This window comes from Peromyscus californicus, unplaced genomic scaffold (genome assembly GCF_007827085.1).
Source record: "Peromyscus californicus insignis strain IS unplaced genomic scaffold, ASM782708v3 Scaffold_4__1_contigs__length_199733344, whole genome shotgun sequence".
In the NCBI taxonomy this organism is placed as follows: Eukaryota; Metazoa; Chordata; class Mammalia; order Rodentia; family Cricetidae; genus Peromyscus; species Peromyscus californicus.
In genome coordinates this window covers 84,525,083-84,550,986 of record NW_026294562.1, presented here as the reverse complement: position 1 = coordinate 84,550,986, position 25,904 = coordinate 84,525,083, and the positions used below count along the sequence as shown (strand labels likewise).

Here is a 25,904-nt window from a genome sequence, read left to right as displayed (position 1 = left end):
TATTTGCAGTATGTCCTTAAATAATCTGAGTTTTGGGGATGGAGGGGTGGTACAGCAGTTAAGAGCACTTGCTGTTCTTGCAGAGGACCTGAGTTCAGTCCCCAGCTCCCAAGTCATGTAGTTCACAACTGCCTGTAACTCCAGCTCCAGGGGATCTGATACCTTCTTTTGGCCTCTTCTGGCATCTGCACACATGTGACATACACAGGCAGACACATACATACACATAAATAAAAATAAGTCTTTAAGAATGAGCTTTAATTTCCTCAACTATTAAAGAGATAACAGAGCATCTCCTGTCACTGGGAGGAAGTGTGCAAATATTTAGTAATTCTCATGGGTGCCAAGGAATGTTCGTTTCGCGCCTTTCTCCCAGGATGCTCAGGTCTTTGAATGCTACACATATCCAAGGCAGGTGAATTGACGTTCACTTTTTCCCTTTCCTGACTTAGGATTGCTTAATTAAATACGACTCTCCCCATTTCTCCCGCCCTGGTTGTGTGACCTTTGCTTGGACTATTTTTGAGGGTTTAAAAATGCAGTTATTTCTGCCCCGACACTTACCACCTCTGAGTGGAACGTCTGCTATTCTGGTTTGCCCTTTTCCCACCCAGCTGTTCCTCTCGACCTGTCCCTGGGCATAGATGCTTCAGATGAGCACCAAGCAGCCAGCAAACAAAGCTCGCACAGCTGAGTCTTTTCTATCTGTCACCAGCCACCAAGCTCGCATCCAAATGGCTCTTAAACAGTGGAGTCATTCATGGCTTCCTGGAACCCTTGATATTTTATCTTGATATGGCTCAAGAATAATTGCTGACTTCTAGTTTGCTCTTAAAATGCTGGCATATGGTTATTTATGCTTGATTTACTTATTTTCCGTTTTGCTACATAGTGTGGCTCCAAAGTAGCAAAATGTTTATTGGGTGGGTGGCTGGGTGGATGGCTGGCTGGCTGGCTGGATGGATGGATGGATAGATAAGTGGATGAATATTTTTCTTTCAAAGTCAAGGCCTGTTTTGAAGATTGCAATTAAGTGACATAAGCATGTTGTGGAGGCTGGTAGTCTTTTGTTAATCTCCTGTAACTATTACAAGAGAGAATTTCTTCTTTTTAGAAATCTTTGTATGTGTTTATGTGTATGATGAATCTGTGTGTTTGTGTTTGTGGGTGCAGAGACATGCGTGCCATAGCACATCCGTAGAGGTCAGCAGACAACCTTAGGTGTCACTCTCACTTTCTACCTTCTGGAGACAAGGTCTCTTGTCTGCCACTGTATAAGCCAAGATACCTGGCTGGCAGGCTCCTGGGGAAATTCTCGTGTTTCTATCTCTGGCCTCACGGTGGGGGCGGGGGTGGGGCGGGGGTGGGGCGGGTGGGAGCAGGGGTGCGGTGGGGGCAGCACTAGAGCTACAGACACAGTTCCTTCTGCCCCCAGCCTTACAGGGGTTCTAGGGATCCCAACTCGGGTCTTTATGCTTGTGTCCCAAGTGACTTAGGTACTGACTGACGCTTCTCCCAGGCCCTGTAAGTGGTACTTTCTGAACTAGACCTGTAAATGCTTGGATCTACTGTTTCTTGATGGAGGTAAAGGATGAAGGTTGTTAGGGTTTGGCGCTTAAGTCCCACCCTGTGACAGTACTGAGGAGTGGTGGAACCTTTGGTGTCAGGGGAGGGGAGGGTGTGTGTGTGTGTGTGTGTGTGTCAGGGGAGGGTGCGTGTGTGTGTGTGTGTGTGTGTGTGTGTGTGTGTGTGTGTGTGTGTATGTCAGGGGAGGGAGGGTGTGTGTGTCAGAGGAGGGGAGGGTGTGTGTGTGTCAGGGGAGGGTGTGTGTGTGTGTGTCAGGGGAGGGTGTGTGTGTGTGTGTCAGGGGAGGGTGTGTGTGTGTGTCAGGGGAGGGGAGGGTGTGTGTGTGTGTGTCAGGGGAGGGGAGGGGTGTGTGTGTGTGTCAGGGGAGGGGAGGGTGTGTGTGTGTGTCAGGGGAGGGAGGGTGTGTGTGTGTGTGTGTGTGTGTGTGTGTGTGTGTGTCAGGGGAGGGTGTATGTGTGTGTGTCAAGGGAGGGGAGGGTGTGTGTGTCAGGGGAGGGGAGGATGTGTGTGTGTGTCAGGGGAGGGTGTGTGTGTGTGTGTGTGTGTGTGTGTCAGGGGAGGGTGTGTGTGTGTGTGTGTATGTCAGGGGAGGGGAGGGTGTGTGTGTGTCAGGGGAGGGTGTGTGTGTGTGTGTGTGTGTGTGTGTGTGTGTGTGTGTGTGTATGTCAGGGGAGGGGACGGTGTGTGTGTGTCAGGGGAGGGTGTGTGTGTGTGTGTGTGTGTGTGTGTGTCAGGGGAGGGTGTGTGTGTGTCAGGGGAGGGGTGTGTGTGTGTGTGTGTGTGTGTGTGTGTGTGTGTGTGTGTCAGGGGAGGGGTGTGTGTGTGTGTGTGTGTGTGTGTGTGTCAGGGGAGGGTGTGTGTGTGTGTGTGTATGTCAGGGGAGGGGAGGGTGTGTGTGTGTCAGGGGAGGGGTGTGTGTGTGTGTGTGTGTGTGTGTGTGTGTGTGTGTGTGTGTGTGTATGTCAGGGGAGGGGAGGGTGTGTGTGTGTCAGGGGAGGGGAGGGTGTGTGTGTGTGTGTGTGTGTGTGTCAGGGGAGGGAGGGTGTGTGATGCAAATAGAAGGAAGTTAGCCCACTGGGTGTGACCTTCCTCACTCTCTCTTTGCTCCCAGCTGTCATGAGACAAACAGCCCTTTTGTGCCAGCTTTTGCCATATTTTGCCACAGTGCATGGGCTGAAACCCGTAAGTTTATAAGACAAAAAATCTTTCCTTCTTCAAGTTGGCTATCAGTTGTTATTTTGGTACAGCCACAGGTTTGTAACATTATTTGCATAAGTATCTTGTTCTCAGACAGCAGGGATGAAGGGCCTCAGGATTTCTTTCCCTTCCCATGGTGCCACGGCCTTCTCCTCCCCCCTCCCCCTCCTCCCCCTCCTCCCCCCTCTCCCTCCCCTCCCCCTCCTCCCCCTCCTCCCCCCCTCCTCCTCCTCCTCCTCCTCCTCCTCCTCCTCCTCCTCCTCCTCCTCATCCTCTCTTCTCTTTCGTGAGATGGTCTTCCTATGTAGCCCTGGATGTTCTGGAACTCGATGTAGACCATGATAATTCTGAACTCAGAGATCTGCCTGCCTCTGCCTCCCAAGTGCAGAGATTAAAGGGACATGTCATTATATCCAACCTTCTCCTCTCTTTTGATCCTACTTCAGGGAGGGCCTACTTTCCGGTTCATTGATAGTACAACCCCCTCCCCTAACACACACACCCTTTATTTTTTTAAGACATGATCTCTTGTTGCTTAGGTTGGCCTCTAACTCAATGTGTAGTTGAGGATGGCCTTGAACTACTACACTCTCGCCTCAGCTCTCCATATGCTAGGTTTATAGGCAAGCACTACAAGCCCATCTGATGGTACCTCCAGTCTTTCTCATATGCTGTCCTAGCATGGGGCCTCTTTTTATGAGGCTGTTAATCCCATAACTAGAGTTTCTAGAACCAAAAGCCTGGGCTCTCACAGCCCCCTTCCCACATAGCTAGGCTCAGCAACCTGTGCCAACTGAAGAGACAGCTATTATAAAGAGCAGAGACAGGGGATTTATTCAGTATGGCCACACTGGGAAGAGAAGCAGTTCAAAGAGGTACAGGGATCCAGTCTGTCTCTGGGATACTGACATGAGCTTTTAAGCTAAAGTAGAGAAAGACCTGGGGCAGAGGACAAAGGGCATGCACAGTTAAGTAGGCCTGGTTAAGGTGGGCTCTGGTTGATCTTAGCTCCATTTCGGTTCTAGATAGGGATCCATCTTACCCCCAGGCCTCCATCACTTCTGCTTCTCGGTGTGACCTCATCATCGTGGATAATTGCTGTTAGGAAAGGAATCCTCAGTGACCAGAGGAAAGATTAGGGACAGTGATTTGTCTCTGTGCCTTCAGCCAAAGTAAAGGAGACAGACAGACACAGAACGAAGGCAGAGAAGTTAGGCTTACATCCTGTCTTTGAAGTGAGGAGACGATGATGTTTAGGAAAAGCAGCTTCTAAATGCCTGTTTCTGTTCCCCTCACAGGCTCTACTCATATGTCCTAATCACTTTCGGAAGGCCTCGGCTCTTGATGCCGTGGCCTCAGGGGCTAGGATTTCAACAGTGACTTTGGTGGGAACAGGGATGCTAGAGTGCGGCATGGAATTACCTTTTGTTTGAGAACACTCAAGCATGAGTACCGACTTTCCTCAGGGTCAGCCCTCCTCGGTGTTTGTGTGTAAGATTCCTCCCTTGGTTCTGGAGAATAGCCTGGTGGTGTAGCTGGTGTCCTTAGCAGTTGAAAGTGTGAAAACTGCAGTCTGGGAAAAAGGAATATCTTATTTGCATTTACAAGGTCAGAGCCAGGCCTTGGCTGAGCCAAGATGCGATCAGTTCTGCTGCTGCTGCTGCTGAACCTCAGCAACTCACTCCAGGTGATGACTTCCTAAGCAGATGATGGTGGAAATGGACCTTCCTCATCTAGAAAGATGAGAAACTCCCCACAAGCCAAAAATAGTCATAACAATCAAGTGGGTCCCATGCACCAAGTCCAAATTTATACTTGGGGTCTTTGTACCTAAATGAATAATGACTCAAAGTAGGGGCTGTGTTGTGATGATCTGTCAGCTGCCATCTGAGTCAGTGTCAGGAGGCCAGCTACGCACAAGTGCTTGTTTTTGATGCTAAACTCACTATGAGTACTTCCTGTATGCCAGGGGCTGACTATATTAGTTACTTTGCTGTTGCTGTGATAAAATACCCTGGTCAAGGCACCTTATAGAAGAAAGAGTTTATTTTGGGCTTATAGTTTCAGAGGGTTAGAGTCCATAATGGTGGGAATAGCAGGTAGCAGACATGGCAGCTGAAGCTGGAAGCAGAGAGCTCACATCTCAGACTACAAGCAGGAAACAGAAAGAGCCAACTCAACTTGGTACCAAGTCTTTAAGCTTTTAAAACCAGCCCCCCAGTGACACACCCTCACATAATGCCACACCCCCTAGGCCTCCACAAACCGGGGACCAAGCGTTCATATGCTGGAGATATGAGGGACATATCATTCAAACCATTACACTGCTTTATATTGCTATCTTGTTTTGGTAATAGTGGTGTTTTGAGGTTGGGTTTCATGTAGCCCAGGCTAGCCTGGAACTGGGTATGTAGCCAAGGATATCCTTGAGCTTCTGATCCTCCTGTCTCCACCCCCATAGTTCTGAGATTACCACTATGCACCGTTTTATGTGGTGCTGGGGATCAAGCTCAGGGCCTCCTGCACAGGGGGCAAACTCTCTCCCAATGAGCCCACCCCAGCCTTGCGCTATCATCAGTGTATTGCTGAGACTGGATGGCTTTGTCTTCCGACTTTGTGCCTGAAGAAACTGAGGTCCAGAGAGATGCACAATTCATGAGACTTGTAAGAGGATGAGACAGAGTCAAAACCTGGGGTTCTGGCTCCAGAGCCAACATTCATCAAGGTAACAAGGCCATCGGTGCAAGAAATATGTCCCATTATGCAATGTAAGGAAGTGAGCCATGTGAGCAGAGAGATATGTTTAACTTAATTTGACATTGTGCACTGCATGAGAACAGATAGATACCAAAGCACCGCGAGATAACCTATAAATATGTATAATTTCTATATACCAAATTTAAAATTTTTTAATGGTTTTAATTTTTCAAAGAAAAAAACAGTTCCCATGACAACTCTTCAAACTGCTGTCAGACCCAGTTTGTGAGCCATACAAGAAAAATCTTATTATAACTTTATAGCCGTGTTCCTTTTCTTGTTCTGTCTTAACAAAGGAGCATTGATCACTTCATTCCCCAGACTTGGCTGGAAGTTGTCTTTGTTTCTAAAAATCAAAGTCCAGCTTTGAGAACAAGGCTTTAAAGACAAAGTCCAACGGCCCTGTCCCAAGGGTGACCCCAGGGTTCTCTTACAAATGAAGGGCAGTGGCTTCGTGGTATGACTCTCCCCCTCTGACTTGGAGCTTCGTCTGCAGGGGCATGGCTTTCTGCCAGATGGCTGAGGTAGCAGTCTTGACCGACTGCCAGATGGGGGATATCATCACTGGATCACAAGTTGTGTTTCAGTTGTTAAACACAAACAGCATCAGTTCACTTTCGACCACAAAAATAGCTTCCAATAGTGGCTTAAAATTATGGCTGTTTATTTAGCTCATCATTTATTCTGAGTCAGCAGCAGTCAGGGCTAGACTTGACTGGGAGGTTCTTCCAATCTTGCCTGTGTTGATTTGTTCATTTGTGTGTCTCTATTCAGCTAACACACACACACACACACACACACACACACACACACACACACACACGCACACACCACTTCCTCACAAAATAAATGTTTGAAAAGAAAATGCTCAGGAGTTGGAGAGATGGCTCAGTGATTAAGAGCTTTGGCTGCATTATTCCTAGTAGCCAGAACCTGGGAACAACCTAGATGCCCCTCAACCGAAGAATGGATAAAGAAAATATGGTACATATAAACAATGGAGAATTACTCAGCTGTAAAAAACAATGATATGAAATTTGCAGGCAAATGAATGGAACTAGAAAATATCATTCTGAGTGAGGTAACCCAGACTCAGAAAGACAAACATGGTATATACTCACTCATAAGTGGATACTAGATATAAAGCAAAGGATAATCAGACTGCAACCCACAACTCCAGAGAAGGTAGGAAAACAAGGAAGACCTTAAGAGGGATGCATGGATCGCGCTGGGAAGGGGAAATAGATGAGATCTCCATGAGTAAACTGGGGAGGGGGTGGGGAGCAATAGAGGGTAGGGCATAGGAGATAAGAACATGCGGGAACGGAATTGTGGAGCTGGGGGAGGGATGGAGTGGGAGAGCAATGAAAGAGATATCTTGATAGAGGGAGACATTGTGGGGTTAGGGAGAAACCTGGTGCTAGGGAAATTTTCAGGAATCCACAAGGATGACCTCAGCTTAGACTACTAGCAATAGAGGAGAGGGTGCTTGAACTGGCCTTCTCCTGTAGTCAGATTGGTGACTACCCTAACTGTCACCACAGAGCCTCCATCCAGTAACTGATGGAAGCAGATGCAGAGATCCACGGCCAAGCACTGGGCCGAGCTCTGAGAGTCCAGTAGAAGAGAGGGAAGAGGGATTACATGAGCAAGGGGATCAAGAACATGATGGAGAAACCTACAGAAACAACTGAACCAAGCTCAAAGGAACTCATGAACTTTAGACTGACAGCTGTGAAATGTGCACGGGACCAGACTAGGCCCTCTGCATACAGGAAACAATTGTGTAGCATGGTCTGTTTGAAGGGACTCTGGCAACAGGATCAGGATCTATCCCTGGTGCATGAGCTGGCTTTCTGGAGCTCATTAATTATGGTGAGATGCCTTGCTTGGCCTTGATGCAGAGGGGAGGGGCTTGATCCTATCTCAACTGAATGTACCAGGCTTTGCTGACTCCCCATGGGAGCACCCACCCTTTTGGAGGAGGGGATGGGGGGTTGGGTTGTGGGGGAGAGAAGGCTTGGGGCGAGCAGGAGGAGGGATGAGAGGGGGATCTGTGGTTGGTATATAAAATGAATAAAAAGTTTCTTAAATAAAAATAATTTTAAAATAAGAGCTTTGGCTGTTCTTCCAGAGGACATGGCTTCTGTTCTCAGCACTCACATCATGGCTTACAACTATCAGGTCCTATTTGTCAGAAATCTGGGACAAATGGCCAACTGTGGTCCCTATTACATACCAAAATGCATGTAGACCTCCAGGCTCACTCAGTACCTGGGGCACCTCTTCTCACCAAGCCTTCTACCATAAACCTCTCCAGCCCAGGGGCTTGCTTCCCTTCCCCCAACCTCTCAGTCCTGTATAACCCCCCCCCCCCCCGACATTTTGGTCATGCACTTTCTTGGCTCCTCTCTCGGTCCACCTGCCCTCTCCTCTCTCTCTCTCCTCCTCCTCTGTCTCTCTCCTCCTCTCTCACTCCCTTCTCCTCTCTATCTCTCTCCTCCTCTCTCACTCTCCCCTCCTCATCTCATTGTGGATTCTTCAGATCCTCTTGCTGTTCTCTTCCTCATATCTACAATAAAATCCTTCCCAACCATACCTTGGAGCACTCAAGTCCTCATTTCATTCAACAACCGTCTGTAACTCTAGATCCAGGGGATGCAACACCCTCACAGGTACCAGGGACACATGTGAAGCACAGACATACATACCGAAAGGCATCCATCTACATAAAATAATAAAGAGTAATTTAAAAAACAAAAATACTTAACATACATTAACTGTTTGGAAAACAGAAAATCTGTAAGAGGAGTGTTATTCCCTCATGGCTCTTCTTGTTGTCTGTAGGTTTGTCTGAATGAGTGGTGGATGACATCCTGCTTAAGATATCATTAAGAAAAAATCCACTGAAGGCAGGCATGTGCCATTACACACTACTTTCTAGATAGTACAGACAGACGAGGAAGGACCCGTGTCACTCGAAAGCCCCAGGCAGAGCATAATGTGAAAATCCAAAACGTGTGACTCCTTAGAGTCCGGAGCACAGGTTGGCCTTAGACGTCTGTTCCTCCTGCCTCCACCTCCCGAGTGTTGAGATTATGGGCATGAGTCACCACTCCCACAACATTGGGCATCAAGCCCAAGGCCTCCTGCATGTCAAGCAAGCACTGTATCAACAAAGCTCCACCCCCCAGCTCTAATTTCTGAAACTTTGAACACCAACACGATGCCACAGGGCAAAGTTCTATACTGTGCAGGATAGTTTTGTGTCAACTTGACACAAGCTAAAGTCATCTGAGAGGAGGGAACCTCAACTGAGATAATGCCTCCATAAGATCAGGCAAGCCTGTAGGGCATTTTCTTTATTTAGTGATCAATGGGGGAGGGCCCAATCCATGGTGGGTGGTGCCATCCCTGGGCTGGTGGTCCTGGTTCTGTAAGAAAGCAGGCCCAGCAAGTCACGAGGAGCAAGCCAGTAAGCAGCACCTTTCCATGGCCTCTCCATCAGCTCCTGCCTCTAGGTTCCTGCCATGTTTGAGTTCCTGTCCTGACTTCCTTCAGTGATGAACTACAATATGGAAGCATAAACCAAATCAACCCTTTCCTTCGGAAGTTGCTTTTGGTCATGGTGTTTCACCACAGCAATAGAAACCCTGACTAAGACATATACCATGAAACTGACATGTAAAATTATTTTAAAATATCAAATATAACTACTTTCAGGTTTTATGTATAAGGAGTGTAGGGAACATAAATTAATTTCATGTTTAGGCTTGGCTGCATCCCAAGATACTCACAGATCCCCAAATTCTGAAACTCAAAACAGTTCTGGTCCCAAGCATTTTGGAAAAAGGGATTCTCAATCTACAGTCCCTTTTTTAAAAAATGATATATCTGAGTAAAACTTAAAGTAGTGGTTCTCAACCTGTGGGTCACACCCCCTTTGGGGGTCAGATGGCCCTTTCACAGAGGTCCCTTATCAGATATCCTGCATATCAGATATTTACATTACAATTAGCAACAGTAGCAAAATTAGGAATAATGGTGAGTTCAGCGGCTGGAAATGCACTGTGAAGACACCTTTCAGGGATTTGGGACCAACAGCTAGAATTACAGCTTGTGATCAAACATGGCAAACAAAACAAAAACCTGAAAGTATCCCAACCTTCTTTAAAAATATTTTTTATTTGTTCTTTGAATGTTTCATATTTTTTACAATATATTTTGTTCATAACACCCAACACTACCTCCTTCCAACACCCCCTTGGGCCTCACCCCACCTCACTCTATCTTATATCCTTTTTGTGTGTGTGTTGGTGTTATTAATAACCTCCTGAGTACACTTAGTGCTGCCCACATGCTCATGGGTGTGTGGCCATTGACTGGAGCATGAGAAATCCACCCGTGGCCGGATCCCCAAAGGAGAGACCTCTTTCAGCAGCTGTTGACTCCATGTCACCCCTCCTCCAGGAGCAGGGCCTCTCAGGGCCCGTCCCCGTCCATGCTGGGATTTACACTGGCTTGATCTTGTGCAGGTCACCACTGCTGTTAGTACAATAGGCATGTCGTGTCCAGAAACCAGCATTCCGCAGCTTTCCTCCCCGTCTGTGGCTCTTACATCCTTTCTGCCCCTTTTTCCTCAATGTCCCATGTTCCTTGGGTGTGGGAGTTTGGTCTAGATGACCCAGCCACAGCTGAGAGCTTAGTTACATAGACTCAGAGCACTAACAACTGTTGCCCACTACAGAGAGAAGTTTCTCTGGCTACAGTTGAGAGCAGCACCAATCTAGGATGCAAAATAAGTATTTAGAAGGTAGTTTGTCAGCAGGACTGTTTATCCAAACAACAGATTCACCCTTGGGACCGCTGCTGTCCTCAGACTCAGTCATCTCTTGAACACTTGTCTGAATGGTGGAAGTCATTGAAGAAAAAGAGAGCGATAGTGGGATCCGTTGGATTTTATTTGGGCAGAGTCTGCAGCCCAGGCTGCTCTAAGATTCGCTCTTCTTGTCTCTGTGCTTTCGAGTGCTGGGATCACAAATGTGCTCGCAGTCTAGCTGTGACCTTTCATGTTGTTGTAGCCCCAGCTGCTATGAGAGAGGTAGACCTGAAAGCGTTGTGACCTTCATCACCCTAAGCCTTAGTTTCTTTCTCTTTAAAGTACAAGTGATCCCAATTGATTTATACAAGAGTGTGTGTGTGAGCCAGGCGGTGGTGGTGCACACCTTTAATCCCAGCACTCAGGAGGCAGAGCCAGGTGGATCTCTGTGAGGTCGAGGCCAGCCTGGTCTACAGAGCGAGATCCAGGAAAGGCGCAAAGCTACACAGAGAAACCCTGTCTCGAAGGGAAAAAAGAGGAAAGAAAGAAAGAAAAAGAATGTGTGTGTGTGAGAATTCAGTAAGAAAATGTGTTTAAATTTAGTGTCAGTATTTGGCTTATACAGAGAAATTAACAATAAAATAACAAAGCTAACTTGAAAAAAAAATTGCTTGGTCCTAGTCTTAGTTAGGGTTTCTATTTTGTATTAAAACACCATGACCAAAAGCAATTTGGAGAGGAAGGACAAACTTAACAACTTGTCCATTATCCAGGGAAGTCAGGGCAGGAACTTAGGGCAAGAACCAGGAGGCAGGAACTGATGTAGAGGCCTAGGGGTGTTGGGGGGCTGTTTACTAGTTTGTTCCTCATGGCTTGCTCAGCCTGCTTTCTTTCTTTCTTTCTTTTTGTTTTTTGTTTTTGTTTGTTTGTTTGTTTTTTGAGACAGGGTTTCTCTGTATAGCTTTGGAGCATTTCCTGGAACTCACACTGTAGCCCAGGCTGGCCTCGAACTCACAGAGATCTGCCTGCCTCTGCCTCCCAAGTGTTGGGACTAATCAGCCTGGTTTCTTATAGAACCCAGAAACCACTGCCCAGGGATGGTGCCACCATGATAGGCTGGGCCCTTCCACATACTTATCGACAGGCCAATCTTATAGAGGTTTTTTGTTTTGTTTTGTTTTGTTTGTTTTTTTTCCCAGTATCAGATAACTCTAGTTTGGGTCAAGTCCCTATAAAACTCGGCGGCACAGCCCTGGATTGGAAGATTAGAAATGAGTCCAGTATCTGAGGAAGAGGCCATCTGAGGCTGTGCCGGTACCCTGAGGGAAGACAAGGTTCTGGGGTCAGACAAGCAGCCTGTGTCTCCTCTCCTACTCTTGCTAGCCCTGGGGCCCTGGGGAGATTCCATCAACTCCATGAGCCTTGGTTTTCTGATCTGTTAGATGAGGAGGGTGATGTTTTAGTACCTGTCTCCCCAGGGCCATTGGGAGGATTAAAGAAAGGTATGTGACAAGCAGTATGAACCGTCCACTCATGTCATTAGGGGCCTTGCTTGAAAGGAGGCAAATACCAGCACACAACAGCCAAAATGGGGGAGGGGAGCGGGGTTCAGGGTGAGAAAAGAGTATAAACTCAGTTTGGGGCAGGCATGTGGAGATGGATCTACACATGTGTATCATGGGAATTTCTGTCAAGGCTGCTTTTTACCCATGTCTTGGTGTCTGCAGAGAGCAGGCCTTGAAGGGCATGCTGCAGACTCTGGAATGCACTGGAGATGAGACCATGCAGCCGGGTTTGCAGAGTTTTAATCCTGGCAAAGGACTTTCTTTGGCAATCAGTCTTGCCTCCCTCTTCCACAGTCTGTGTTCACCTTGGTCCTCCTGATCTCCTGTTGTTAGTGTTGCCTTCCCTGGTCAGAGTCTGTACGAGTTGGAAAAGGAAATGGTTTTAAGTCAGGAAATCAACTGGTGGGTGATGATTAGAAGAGCCCTTCAGTGTTCTGAAGAGGGACCGAAAGGCTGCCATCTCACGTCCGTCCTACTGTGGACTGGCCTGTACTCCTCGGGAAGAGATCAAGCAGGGGACATGTAAATACCTGAAAAGATGAGACATGACAGTTGGCCTGATGTTCTGAAGTGGTCCCTTGACATCTAGCTGTACCTTTGGATTATCTTAATTGGAGCAGGAGAGATCAGAACTTAATTAGAACGTAATTGAGGAGCTGCATTAAACAGAGCTGGCTTAATGGCTGCTTTGTGAACTTCGCTTGGGAATTCTTCCCATCAGCATATCCCTGGAAATATTTTGGGCACTCACCATTATGTTGATACTTTACTCATCGATTTTTAATAAAAGTCTCATGTTTCTATCCGTAGCGATAAAGACCAGTGCAGATTTACATGAGTTTGTTTCAGCTGGATGTGATTTATAATAACTGAGTGCTATTTATGCAAAACTAAGATTCTGTATTTCCTGGAGTTACTGGCTTTGAGGTTTTGGAAAGTGACAAAAAACCCATTCAAAATGACTTACACAGAAAGTAATGTTTTTTTTTAAGATGTGAGAAGCCCACAGGGAGATCTTCCAGCACAGCTTGATTGGAGAGCCTCAATGATGTCCTTAGAGAAAAATGTTCTTTTATCAGTGTTTATTCATTGATAAAATGATGTTTCATTATGGCATGTTCATGTAATACTTAGACCATATTCCACCTCCTTAATCTTTTCTCATCCACCCCCCCAGTCTCCTGCTGGTCCCCTTCCTCTTCTCAAATAGTCTTACTTCTGCTTTAAAGTCATGCATGTGTCTTTAACCTGAATTCCACATAGACCGGAAAACATGAGATATTTGTCTTTCTTGGCCATATCCCCCGTATCCCTGCTACCCTCTCCATGAGTATTCCTCCCTCCCAGCAGTCCTGTCTGCTCCCCTCTACCATTTCTTCTCTACTTCCATGTCACCTGGATATATATTAGGTAGCTATGTAAAACCCAGGACCCACAAATGAGAAAATGATATTTGTCTTAAAGGTTGACTAAACCTGCCTGGTATGATTCTCTCCTACTGTAATCATTTTCCTGCAAATGACATGCTTCATTTTTCCTTACAGCTGAAGACAATTCCACATTGTATGTCTATACCACATTTCCTTTATTCATTGTATGTTGGTGAACCTTTTTTAAAGACAGGACATTGCTATAGAGCCCAGGCTGACCTCAAACAGGCAGTTTTCATGCCTTAGCCTCCTGACTGCTGGAATTACAGTTGTGCATCACCAAAGCCAGCTGGGATCTCTTGGCTCTGGGGGTAGAATTCTGTACGCCCGTTTAATACAGATTTCGGTGTTTTCAAGTGTTAGTTGTTTCGCTTCTCAGCCTTCAGCCAGTCTATCCCCTGTGTGTGTGCTCAGCATAAAAATTGGTGTAGACTACTCTATGAATTGATCTCATGTTAATGTGTGCCTCTCTCTCTTTGAGAGTTGTGGGGTTTTGTTTTGTTTTGTTTTTTAAACAATATTCCCCTTTCCATCTTTTTAGGACCATTTTTTTTTTAAATCCACATATCCACCATGTATCTGTTACAGCTACATGTTCTATTTGCTTCACAACATATCTACCCACCAACCTGTCAGTTCTTCCTCTGTCTGTCCAGTGTGCTGCTTTGGACTCATCTCAAAGTAAATTACAGATCTGTGATGACATGTGTCCCTTGTCACTTGCTCTTTTCCCTTTCAACTTTACATTTTTGTTGGTTTGTTGTTGAGACAGGGTCTCCGGTATCTGTCCCAGGCTGACCTCCAACTCCATGTGTAGCCGAGGCTGATCTTGAACTCGTGGTCTCCTGCTTCCTCCTCCCAACTTCTGGCTTCTGTCATCCACTACCACATCCACCGGTCAGCTGTAGGTTGTGTTGGGTTGTGTTCTGCTTTTAGGATTTGGGGCCTAGAAAGATAGCTCACTGTACAGTCTCAAAAACAAACACACAACAACAAAAATAATGTGGCAGACTTCGCGGTTGCCCGTTTGCTCTGCTTGCACAAATATGCACACTTGTGCCTTGTAGCAGTCAATGGTTCATTGTGTCTGCCCACATCCTAGGAGCCTGGCAGCCCGAGCGTCTTCAGTCCTGCGCCTTCCTTTTTCTGTTACTTCCTCCCTTATCTCTCCACTCACCACAGCTTTCAGTTGCCTCTCTTCTCCCTTTCAGCTCCCCAGTAGATAATTTTTAAACTAAACAACAGCTGAACAATACCCCACTGTTCTGCATGTCTGGGTATGCAGGGCACGTCCACGCCTGCCCAGAACTGGAGGAAAATATCATCTCTCGCATTTTATTTCTTTGCACCAAAAGCAAATAAATCTGTGCATGAGCATCATATGGCTATGTCTAAGTCTATTTAATAGGGTGAGCAAGGCTGCATTCTCTGCATAGAATCTTTACCACTAACGGGTATGATAAATGCCAAGTGGACAAGCATGGTGTGTGGGAAGACGGAGACCAGCATCTTACAGTTGCTCCATTGTTTAAGCCATTAGGCTGCAATTCATGCTTGGTTACATATTTGCATTGTTGTAACAAGTGTTTTCTTCTTTTAAGGTAGCTTTTGAAGGGAGCCCTGCCTTTCATACACAGCCTTTAAAAAGCAAAAACAACAAAACAAAACAAAACAAAAAAACACCATGAGAGAGAAAGACAAGAGGAGAGAGAGAGAGAGAGAGAGAGAGAGAGAGAGAGAGAGAGAGAGAGAGAGAGAGGTTGTAAACTTGGAAAGGAGGGAGGTGTGGATCTGGGAGGGATGGACGCTGAGTGACAGTGATCAAAATATGCTTATAAAATTCTCAAAGAACTAAAAAAAATGAGAAAAAATATTGTATGTCAAACAAACAAGCCCTTTCTAAGATAGCACTTTTCATTTTATCCCCTTGGTCGGCTGTCTTCCAATTTCTTTATAAAAGCTGTTGGCTTCGAAGTAAAAGACAGCGAATAATCTCCAGCGATTCGGGCACCTCCGTCTTTTCTTCACTAACAGCCACGATAAAGCTCCCTTTACAAACCCCAAGCAGCACTCTGCTTTTCAGTGACCGCCGGTTTCACAGCAATGCCATCAGCTTTCTGGTGGATTATAAAACCAAATTGGATGCTTACAAGGGAAGAAGAAAAAAGAAATCAGATGGAAATGTTTCCTAAGAAAACATTGGTGAGCTGGGGCGCAGCTCCGTTGGTAGAGTGCTTGCCTCGTAAGCCTGAGGCCCTGGGTTTGGCCCCCAGCTCCACACAGACCAGGCACGGCAGCTTCTGCCTGTAATCTCAGCACTAGGGAGGCGGAGAAAAGGTATTTAGCCCCTGTTACATAGCTAGTTTGAGGCCAACCTAGGGATACTCTGTGTCAGAAGGAGAAGAGAGAGAGTAAGCAGTTGTGGGACGTGAATGAAATGTATCCAGAATTATACTAATAAATCTTTGTTGGAAATGCCCACATCCTTGTACCCGAGTCTCTCTTGCTTGGACCCCCTGGAACTGTTCTTGCATTTCTTCATTCACCTGCTCCACACAAGGCACTTGATGAAGCCCCAGGTAGAAAGAGGGGTGTGCAGCCTGCTCCCCAGAGTTTAGAATCTGGAGGGAGACATACTTTGTGGCTTGTTACTTTCTGAGATGCTGAGATGGGGTTCATCAAACTGCAGGACAGCCTTTCCTAAGTGGAAAAGGCTTCCTGGGGCACCTTAGGATTTGCATGGGATTGGAGAACTGAAAATTAGTAGTTGTAACTTTCTCTTTTGTAAACAATAATCAACCTAGCACAGACAACTTGGAGACAAAAAAAAAAAAAAAAAAAGGTTAGCTTCCAACAGGGTGTGTAACTCAGTGTGCCTAGCATAATACTGTGAGCTCTGAGTTCCATCCTGGGCACACCACCAATGGAAGGGAGAGAGAGAAGGGGAGGGGGCTGCCTCCTGGACTGGCACGTCTCGGAAACTTGAGTCTCTGTAGCAGGTTCAGGGTCCAGTACAGTGTGACCAGGAGATTGTCACTGCAGTCTACCTGACCATGTCTTGCTAATGGATCCCTGTTGTCTTCTCTGGATAGGACTGTTTTGGATTAACTGACTCCATCTACACCAGTCCTATTTTCAAATAAGGTCATAATCTGAGGGGGGGGGTAGGATACTAGCAGAAGAATCTTGGGGAAGGTGCAATCCAACCCCTTCCCTCCTCTCCCTCCACATTTCCTGCTGAACCCTCTGCTACCCTGGGTGGTTGGTAAGGGATGCTGGTTGACTTGAGCTAGCTCCCTGCATCATAGATGAGGGGAGGGGAGAGAAGCGGAGAGAAGGGAAGGGTGTGGTGATATTTTGATTGTGCTCTTAACAAATAAAGTTCGAGTGAAGATCAGAGGGCAGAGCCAGCCACAGAGCTCAGGCAGTGGTGGCACACACCTTTAATCATAGCACTCAGGAGGTAGAGGCAGAGATCTGTCTGGATTTCTGTGAGTTCAAGGCCACACTGGGCTACATGAAATTAATCCTGTCTAAAAGAGAAACAGAGCCAGGTAGTGGTGGTACACACCTTTAATTCCAGCACTTGGGACCACACACCTTTAATTCCAGCGCTTGGGATCATACACCTTTAATCCCAGCACTAGGAAGGTTGAGACAGGAAATGATACGGCTGGGCAGAGAAAGGAATATAAGGCGGGAGGAGACAGGAACTCACGCTCTTTCAGGCTGAGGAGTAGGTGAGGTAAGAGGTGGTGGCTGTTTCTCTGATCTTTCAGCATTTACCCCGATATCTGGCTCTGGATTTTCATTTTAAGACCAATTAGGATTCATGCAACAGAGGGGAGAGGAGATCTAGAGGGACAGAGAAAATTTCCGGAATACTTTGCATTCTTCGGAGGGCTACCAACATGGCCTTCAGCACCTCTAGACTGACTTGGGTCTTAGTCTCTGTCAAAAGGGGTTCTCTGATTTTTCCTGGGGTGACATGAGCAAATGATCATTTACTCCAGCTGGGCACCAGTGACCAACCAACTAAGTCCTTCCGCCTGGGTCTGTCTTGTTGAATCAGTGAGCTCACTGAGGCTGCTCACAGGCCAGTGGGATGGGTCACAACTCACACATCTCATCCCTGGAACCTCCTGCACCACTTGTGGGCACCTCTGCTACAGGAGTCCCCTTTCCCCAGCACCTGCTTGTCTGCCAGGGGAGGGACCCTGTGAACACGTGGGCTCCCCGGGGCGTCCCGAGTCCTGTGCAGGAACTGTGGGCGTCGGTTCTCCCCTTCCACCATGTGAGTTCCGAGTGTCGAACTCAGATAATTAGCCTTTGCCACAAGCACCCTTGCCCACTGAACCATCTCACTAGCCCTGCTCCCCGAGTCCCAAGGAGCATAGCTGAGGACAGAGCATCTCAGTTCAGAGGAAACTGCTACACAACAAACCAGAAAGGAACCCTCCATTTCCCAGTTCTGTAAGAGTTCTCCGACAGGAGCTGATGGTTCTGTTGCAGCCACAAGAAGGGAGAAATGGGAGAGAGGATGCGCTGTGCCCTTCTCAGCACAGCGTGACCCAATACCCTAGATTGTTTTCCCCTTGTGAGTTCCCAGCTAGGGCTATATTTGGCTGCTTGTAATGGTAAGAAGAGTGGCAGTAAACCCAGTGAAGTTTATGTTGCCTCACACATCAAGAGAGGGATAGTGTAGGCCCAAGCGGGCACAGTGGCTTAAGGCAGTTAGCAAAGGCCCAGCCGCTCCTGACCCCTGCTCCGTCATCTGTAGCGTGTGGATTTTTGTTTGGTTCATTTGTCTGAGGCAAGGCTTCCTATTGCCCAGGCTGGCCTCAGACTCACTGTGGAGCTGAGGGCGGCATCTGACTCCTGATCTTCTGGCCCTACTTCCTGAGGCTGTATCCCCGTGCCAGGCTGAACACGTGGGTTTTGGTCTCAGGGCTTGACGGGACTATACCATGTTTAGGCCAACAGCTGTATTCCAGACCGGAAGTAGAAGGGAACTTCAGAGGACAGCAGGGGAGAAACCAGGAAAGCAGAGTCTTCATAGACACCTCTTGGCTGTGTCCACTTCTGTCTCATAAGGCAGAACTGTGACCCATAGTTGTCCCATTCTTCTCAGAAGCCCAGGAAACAGTTTTGGGCCTAATTGATAGCTGTATGGAAGCAGTAAGGTTTCTGCTAAGAGATGGGGTGCAGTATGGGTACTAAGGACAGCTAGCAGGAACAGTGGACCCAAGTGCTTGGCTTCCACCTTCCAGTGCTTTAAATTTTTACTTTTATGTTTTTCCCTCCACCTTCAAAGTAGCACCCAGGTGTGAAGTCCAGCTGTGGGCTTGAGTAGACTGAGGGACTCAACAAACGCAATGTGAAATGTGCCCAGTGTTTCAGTCAGTAGCCAGTGTGCCATATGCCATGTGCCTCAGCCAAGAGCCAATGTACCATGTGCCCTGTGCTTCAGCCAATGGCCCAATAGCCAACCACACAAAATGAGGACACACCACCTAGTGCTGTTGGTACTGCCCTAGTCCATGATGTTCGCATGACAGAAATCATCCAAGGTTATATCTCTCAAAATGTACCCTACTTGTCCTTTCTATAAGTCACATGTGACTCAAAGCAAGTTGTGATTTAGATAATAAGATCCTTCCCACCAGTTCCTAGCTGTTGTGAACCATAAAATCAGCCTCTTCAGGATGGAGAGATGGTTCAGTGGTTACGAGCACTTGTTGCTCTTCAGGACCCTGTGCCAGCCTGGCACACAAACATCCATAACCTGAGTTCCAGCGATCTGACGTCTTCTTCTGACCTCCGATGGTACAGGAATGTGGTGCACATACATACATACATACATACATACATACATACATACATACATACAGCAAAATACTCATACATATCAAACAAATCTTTTTTTTTTTTTTTTCAAAATCAGCCTCCTGAGGTACTGAGCAAGGAAATGTAATAAGCGCCTACCTGGTTCACTCACTGCCTTTCGTTAGACAGTTAGTGCCCTACTGTCAGAAAATGCTTTATCCAAAGTTGACTAGAGAAATCCCTCAGGCTGCTTTATATTGTCCACATACTGCTTGTTGACACACTTATAAACCCCATAATGGACCCATACATGTTAAAACGGGTCTAACCAATTAACCCCTCTCTTTGTGCTGCACAGACACGTGGGTAGAGGAAGAACATAACTGAATTTTATCTTCTCTCTTTAGAGGAAGAGAACCAAGTTCATTGCCTGCGACTTCCTGACTGAGTGGCTGTACAAGTAAGTTGTTCCTGTCATGAGCATTCAATGGCCCCCAGGATTTGATTGTGTCCATCTGCAATAGAAGAGTAACAACTGACTTAACTCTCCTTTTCCTTGCCAATCGAACATGGTCGCGTGACCAGCCAGAATCCAAAGCGGGCAGGGGAGCCGTGCACGGAATTCTTCTCCATTCCATTTGTAGAGGAATGGCTCAAGCACCAGTAAGTGTAAACAGTTGACTCCTAGTGTGTTTTTCTCTTATGGGTATGTGTGTTTGGTGTGCATGCACGTGTGTATGCATGCTTGCAGGTGTGTGGGCCCACGCGTAAAGGCTGAGGCTGACGTTGGCAGTCCTCTCTGATCACTGTTCCCCTTGTTCACTGAAGCTTGCTGATGTGGTCGGCCTGGGCAGCCAGCTTGCTCTGGGATCCCGTGTCTGCCTTCTGAGCGCCGGAAGTCCAGGCAGCCACCATTCTCTCCCGGCCTTTGTATGGATTCTGGGGAGCCCAACTCTGGTCCTCACGCTTACACAGCTCTAGCCACTGAACCATCTGGCCCACCCAGTCCTAATTTCAAGGTTATGGTTATGATGGCTTCCTTTGGTGTAAAGGAATTCACTCATGCACTGCATCTAGGACTCCAGGTCAGTTATGCTTGGGGCTCTTGTCTCCTGTTACTTGTCCTACAGACTAAGTTCGCTCCGTCTGCGCACTGGTTCCATCCCAGAAACACTTGAGAATAGCACAGAAAAGAAGTTCTTAGCTGGAACAATTTTTCTTTCCCATCTCTTTCTCTGTGTCTGCTTCTGTCTGTCTCTTTGCCAGTGAGGCATGAGCTCAAGGCCCTTGTACATGCCAGATAACAAGCAATTTCCCAGCAGAGCTGCAGTCCCTCCCACAGGCCTCAAACTCAAGCTCAATCTGTGTGAATCTGAGGCCAGCCTAATCTACACATTGAATCCCAGGCCATCCAGAGCTACATGGTGAGACTCATCTCAAAGAGATGGAGGTGAGTGCTGAGAGACGGCTCAGTGGTTAAGAGCACTTGTTCTTGCAGAAGACCCAGGTTCTGTTCCCAGCACCCACATGGCAGTGCACCAACATCTGTAACTCCAGTTCCAGGGGATCCAGTTCTGACATCTGCAGGCATGGGGCTCACATGTGGCACATAGACTTACATGCAGCAAAACATACACATACAATAAACCTAAAAAACAAAATGCAAGACCTTCTTCTCTCCATGAGATTCTCCATGAGAATCCTTGTAAATCCCTAGTCACTTACCGCCTGGGATTCTTCAAGGGGCCTCCAGGTCCCCTCGTAGCTCATAGAAACACACTGAGAAGTAGCAGCCATCATTGCAGCTGGAGACAGAGTGTTCTAGCTTCTGCTAGCATTTGTATTCTGTGCTTCCATTATCTTTCCAGGAGATGCCCAGGAGCATGCTAAAAATGAAATCTAATTCACACGATGTAATAAAATCTGGGGAACACCCCCTCATCACACCGAGAGATTGGTGCTGAGGAAACCAGAAATGAACAAATTAGGGCTGAAGCTCTACAACAGAGAGGCATGTTTACAAGCAGCTGCAGTTGGTGTAGTATTTTAACTCGGGGGTTAACAAAACACTAAAGGGAAGTTGTGAGGCAGGAGACCCTTCCTGGGCCTGGAGCCAGCCCAGCTGGGTTGAGTCCAGCCTTGGATTTGAGCATTTAGGGGACGTGTTCTTCCAGGTTACCCTGGAGCTGGAAGAGCCAGCCAAGCAAGCAGGAACCAGAGTCCTTCAGGGAAGCAACCTCTAGCCCACACTTTTGGACTCTGGCTGTGTGGGGAGCTGTGCTGTGCGCTGTAATGTTGGCAGTATTGGCGCCCTTTCCCTGCTAGATGCCGGTGGCATCCTCACCCCTACAGTTTTGATATTCCAGAGTATCTGCAGACAGATGAATGTCTCAAAGCTGAGGGTTAAGCAGATTACCCCAGTTGAGAATCTCTGCTCTAATCCTGTGGTTCTACCCTGGCACATTTAAAAATTGTCTGCAAGCCAGGGCTAGAGAAATGGTTCAGCCATTAAAGGCTAAGCTCACAACCAAAATATAACATCTAATGCAAGCCAGGCGTGGTGGTACGCACCTTTAATCCCAGCACTTAGGAGGCAGAGGCAGGCAGATTTCTGTGGATTTGAGGCCAACCTGGTCTACAGAGTGAGTTCCAGGTCAGCTAGGACTACACTTTGTCCCAAAAACTAAACAATAAGAATAAAAATTGTAAAACTATCTGTAGAACTTTGTTCCCCTCAAGACCTGTTAAATCCAAACTTTCAGGCTGGCCTGAGCATTATTTTATTTTCATTTTTGTTTTTGAAAGCTTCCTCTGTGTACAGTTTGTTTGTTGTGGTTTCTATTTTTGATACAGAATCTTACCATGTAGCCTAGGCTGGCCTCAAACTTTCAGTCCTCCTGTCTCAGCTTCCTGAATACTGGAATGAGAGGCAGGTACCAATCTAGCTTCCTGAGTAATCAGAGTACAGTCAGGTTTGAATTCTGAATTCTCTGTTGGGTAGAAGTCACCCTACATCAGAGGTCACCTTGCATCTGGGTGATAATAACTGGTCCAATTGAGCAGTTACTCTGCTGAATGCTCTCTCTCTCTCTCTCTCTCTCTCTCTCTCTCTCTCTCTCTCTCTTTCTTTTCTTTTCCTTTTTTCTTTTTTAAAAAGATTCATTTATTACATACAGTGTTCTGCCTGCATGTATCCCTGCAGGCCAGAAGAGGGCAGTAGATCTCATTACAGATGGTTGTGGCCACCATGTGGTTGCTGGGAATTGAACTCAGGACCTCTGGAAGAGCAGCCAGTGCTCCTAACCTCTGAGCATTCTCTCCAGCACGCTAAATGCTTCCTTGAATATGATCCCTTTCAACCTCCCCAGAGCTCTTGGATGTAGATGCTAACACTGGGAAGTTGACAGTAAAGGAATGAGTCCGGGGAAATCCAGTCATCACTGCGCTTCTTCCCCACTCATGTAGCCTGATGCAGGTTGGCCACACTCTCAGAAACAACAATTCTGATAGGTCAGAATACACAGGAAATAAAGAATGGAGGAGATGCCCCACACCGTCCTTAACCTTCTCTGCCTAAGAGGTTCTTAATCTTTTCCACCCCTCCTCACAGCGCTGAGCCCAAACTACCTGCAAGGAAGGCTGGGCTGTGCAGGTGGGTGGGCTCATGAGTGCTCAGGGAACACCCGCTGTCCCAGCCACAGACACATTTCAGAAAAGGAACTGAGGCTCAGGGTGATAAGTCAGCATCAGAGACAGGACTTGAACCAGGCAGCCTGCCTCCAGTCAGCCCTGTCAAGAGCACAGCTCACCATTGTACTGCCTTACCTGTCAATCGGAGCTTAACGGGATCAGTATTAAGAGCAGGAGAAAATTGACCTCATGAAGGATGTAATATATATGCATATGAGTAACTTAAGGGATTTGAAGTGGGTATTTTGACTTAATGAGAGTTTCCTTTCCTGGTCCGACTTTAGCAAACAACCCCTGGGTGAGATGTGATGCTAGGTGTATCTGCTATCACTTACTGCCTCCAGTCAGCCTGTCTACCAGCCTGGGAGCCATCTTCCAGGACAACCTGGGTCTTATGCTAATGTCAAAGTCCAGCTGCCTACAGCACAATGCCATTGTCATGTGAGATCACAGCTGGATTGGAGGCGTTGGTCACAGGTGGCTACTAGTGATTATCCTGTAAAAGATCCTTCTCCTTCCAGGCCCCTCGTCCATCACGCTCTCTCCCTACCCTCAGTGTAGCAGACTCTGTATTCTGTCTAGCCTTTCGTAGCTATTCTTCCCAAGCCTATTTTTGTTTTAATATTTTTTGTATAGCCTAGAACACTGACAATCTTTAAAAATACTCTTCAGCTCATAAAATTGTAACTAGAAACCGTCATGTACAAATTATGTATCTTTATGAAATAAATTATACAGTGAAAGAAAACGTTTCAAATCAAGGATCGTCATGGATTAAATCACCGTAGACCAAAAGAGTCTTTCAGAACAATGCTTCCTTCCAACATGGATGACTTTGATTTTTCTCCTAGCGAAGAAATTTCTTTAAGAATTCAGAACAGAGCCAGGCGGCACACTTTTTTTTTTTTTTTTTTTTTTTTGGTTTTTCGAGACAGGGTTTCTCTGTGTAGCTTTGTGCCTTTCCTGGATCTCACTCTGTAGACCAGACTGGCCTCGAACTCACAGAGATCCGCCTGCCTCTGCCTCCTGAGTGCTGGGATTAAAGGCGTGCGCCACCACCGCCCGGCCATAGGCGGCACACTTTTAATCCCAGCACTTGGGAGGCAGAGCCAGGCAGATCTCTGTGAGTTCGAGGCCAGCCTGGTCCACAGAGCGAGATCCAGGAAAGGCACCACCAAAACTACACAGAGAATCCCTGTCTCGAGAAACAAAACAAAACAACAACAAGAGTGCAGAACAGGCCTGAGGCTGAGGCTCAGTTAGTACAGTGGTAGAGTGCTTGTCTAGCATGCTCAAAGCCCTGGATTCAGACCCCAGCACTTCATAAACTGGGGGTGTGGGGATTTGGGTGTGTGGGGGGGTGGGTGCATGCCTACCATCTCAGCACACCAGAGGTGGAGATAGAAGGATCAGAAATTCAGAGTCCTTGGTTACTCCTTAGCCTTGGCTCAAAAGAAGGTTGTAAAAAAAAGTGGGGGTGATATTGATTCCTTTTCTTTTTGCTCTAATTTCTCACTTCTGGTGGATATTTATAGCTTTTCCATAATTATAGTAAAACATAAGTTAGATTAAAACATAAGGCTTTTCTGCATCGATTTTGCTGTTTCTGGCCACTTAACTTGTCATATTTCTCAGTCCACATACTCTAGTGAGCTAGAGTACTCAGCCCAGGGTAGGGCAGGGCTGTCCAAACAGAGCAGGAAACCCTAATCATGATGATTGCTACCTAAACAGGTTCGATCAGAGATAATCTCAAGACTTTTTAAGAGGCAGCAGGAGGGAGTTTCCTCTCCAATAGACTTAGATCTTTGCTTTTATCTTTCCAGCTCTAGGGATCAGACCCAGGGCCGCGGGCATGTCAGACAAGTGCTCTGCCAATGGGCTACAGCCCTAGGCCTGGATCTCAGGGTGACAGTTCTTGAGTTGCCGGAAGCAATCTGATAAAAAGCAGGCCTGAGAGATAAGAGTCTGAGTTCTTGTTTATTATCTGGCCTGCCTAACCCAGCTCTGTTCTTTTGGATTTAAGCGAGCTAGTAAATACCCCCTTCCCCACTTTTTTTCCTTTCAGCCAGTTTGAGTTCACTTTCTGGTACTTGCAGATAGGTCCTCTTTCATGATTTTGCCACATGCCCTCTAGTACTCTGTAGTAGACAGCTTTCTGTAGGTTCTGCTGCAGTAACAAATAACCCCACGCCTCGGTGCTCTACACCATGGGTTTTACTCTTTTCATGCGGTGTGCGTGTCATCTTGGGCTCTGCTCTACATCCCATTCCATTCTAGGACTGGGGATGAAGGGGCAGCCCCCTTCCTGGGCCTCACAGAAGAGGAAGAAGAACGATGGCTAAGCCGTGCAGTGGCAGACACTACGGCTGCTCACATCCCATGTGCTAATGCAAGTTACATACCTGGCCAAGTTCAGCATCCGTGTTAGGAGGAAGTGGCCCCGGCCTCAGGGAGGAGCTGAGAGGCGTGTAGCACAGAGCAGGGGTGCCCAGCTCTTTCACAGGAAAAGGAGTGATGACGCGAAACAGTGGTACAGTTCACTGTGGACTCTTCCTGGAGTCTGAGGAGGGAGTTTCTTCCCTGCCTTTCAGTGGGTGTGCATTACGGCATACCTTGTGCTGGCCTTACCCTTACTCAGAACTCATCATCATCCTCCTGAAGCATATAGCCCTAACTCAACCAGCCAGCCAGAGGCAATGGAATTATTTGCTAGAATCTTCAGAAGGAAATATAGCAATTTTTTTTTTTTACTTCAGCCAAAAAGTATTGCCCTGAGATTCAATCAGAGTCATTAGCAAAAAAGAACTATCGAATTGAGCTAGGAACAAAAGGGTCCGCTGCCCTCCTGGTCTCAGGTCTCAGGGGAGAAGGCTCATGAAAGACATCGTTGAAACTGAGGCCTTCAATGAAGCCACGATTGTGTTAGAAGAGAAAAGGTTGCTTTGGGTAAAGTGTTTTTTCAGCCAAATTCTATCCTTGGACAAAATAAAGAAAGAAGAAATCCCACCATAGTTTGATGACGAAAGGTGT

The 25,904-nt window shown here is 46.9% G+C and overlaps 1 protein-coding gene across 2 annotated transcripts in view; it reads left to right on the top strand.

Moving 5' to 3' along the window:
* The window catches only part of Iqck (IQ motif containing K), a 138,632-nt gene that overhangs the window by 28,284 nt on the left and 84,444 nt on the right, over positions 1-25,904 (top strand). For both annotated transcript variants that reach the window (XM_052761157.1, XM_052761156.1), the window contains exons 5-6: positions 19,589-19,641; positions 19,767-19,844. In XM_052761157.1, the coding sequence (XP_052617117.1) occupies positions 19,589-19,641; positions 19,767-19,844 (131 nt within the window). The remainder of the gene's footprint in view (positions 1-19,588; positions 19,642-19,766; positions 19,845-25,904) is intronic.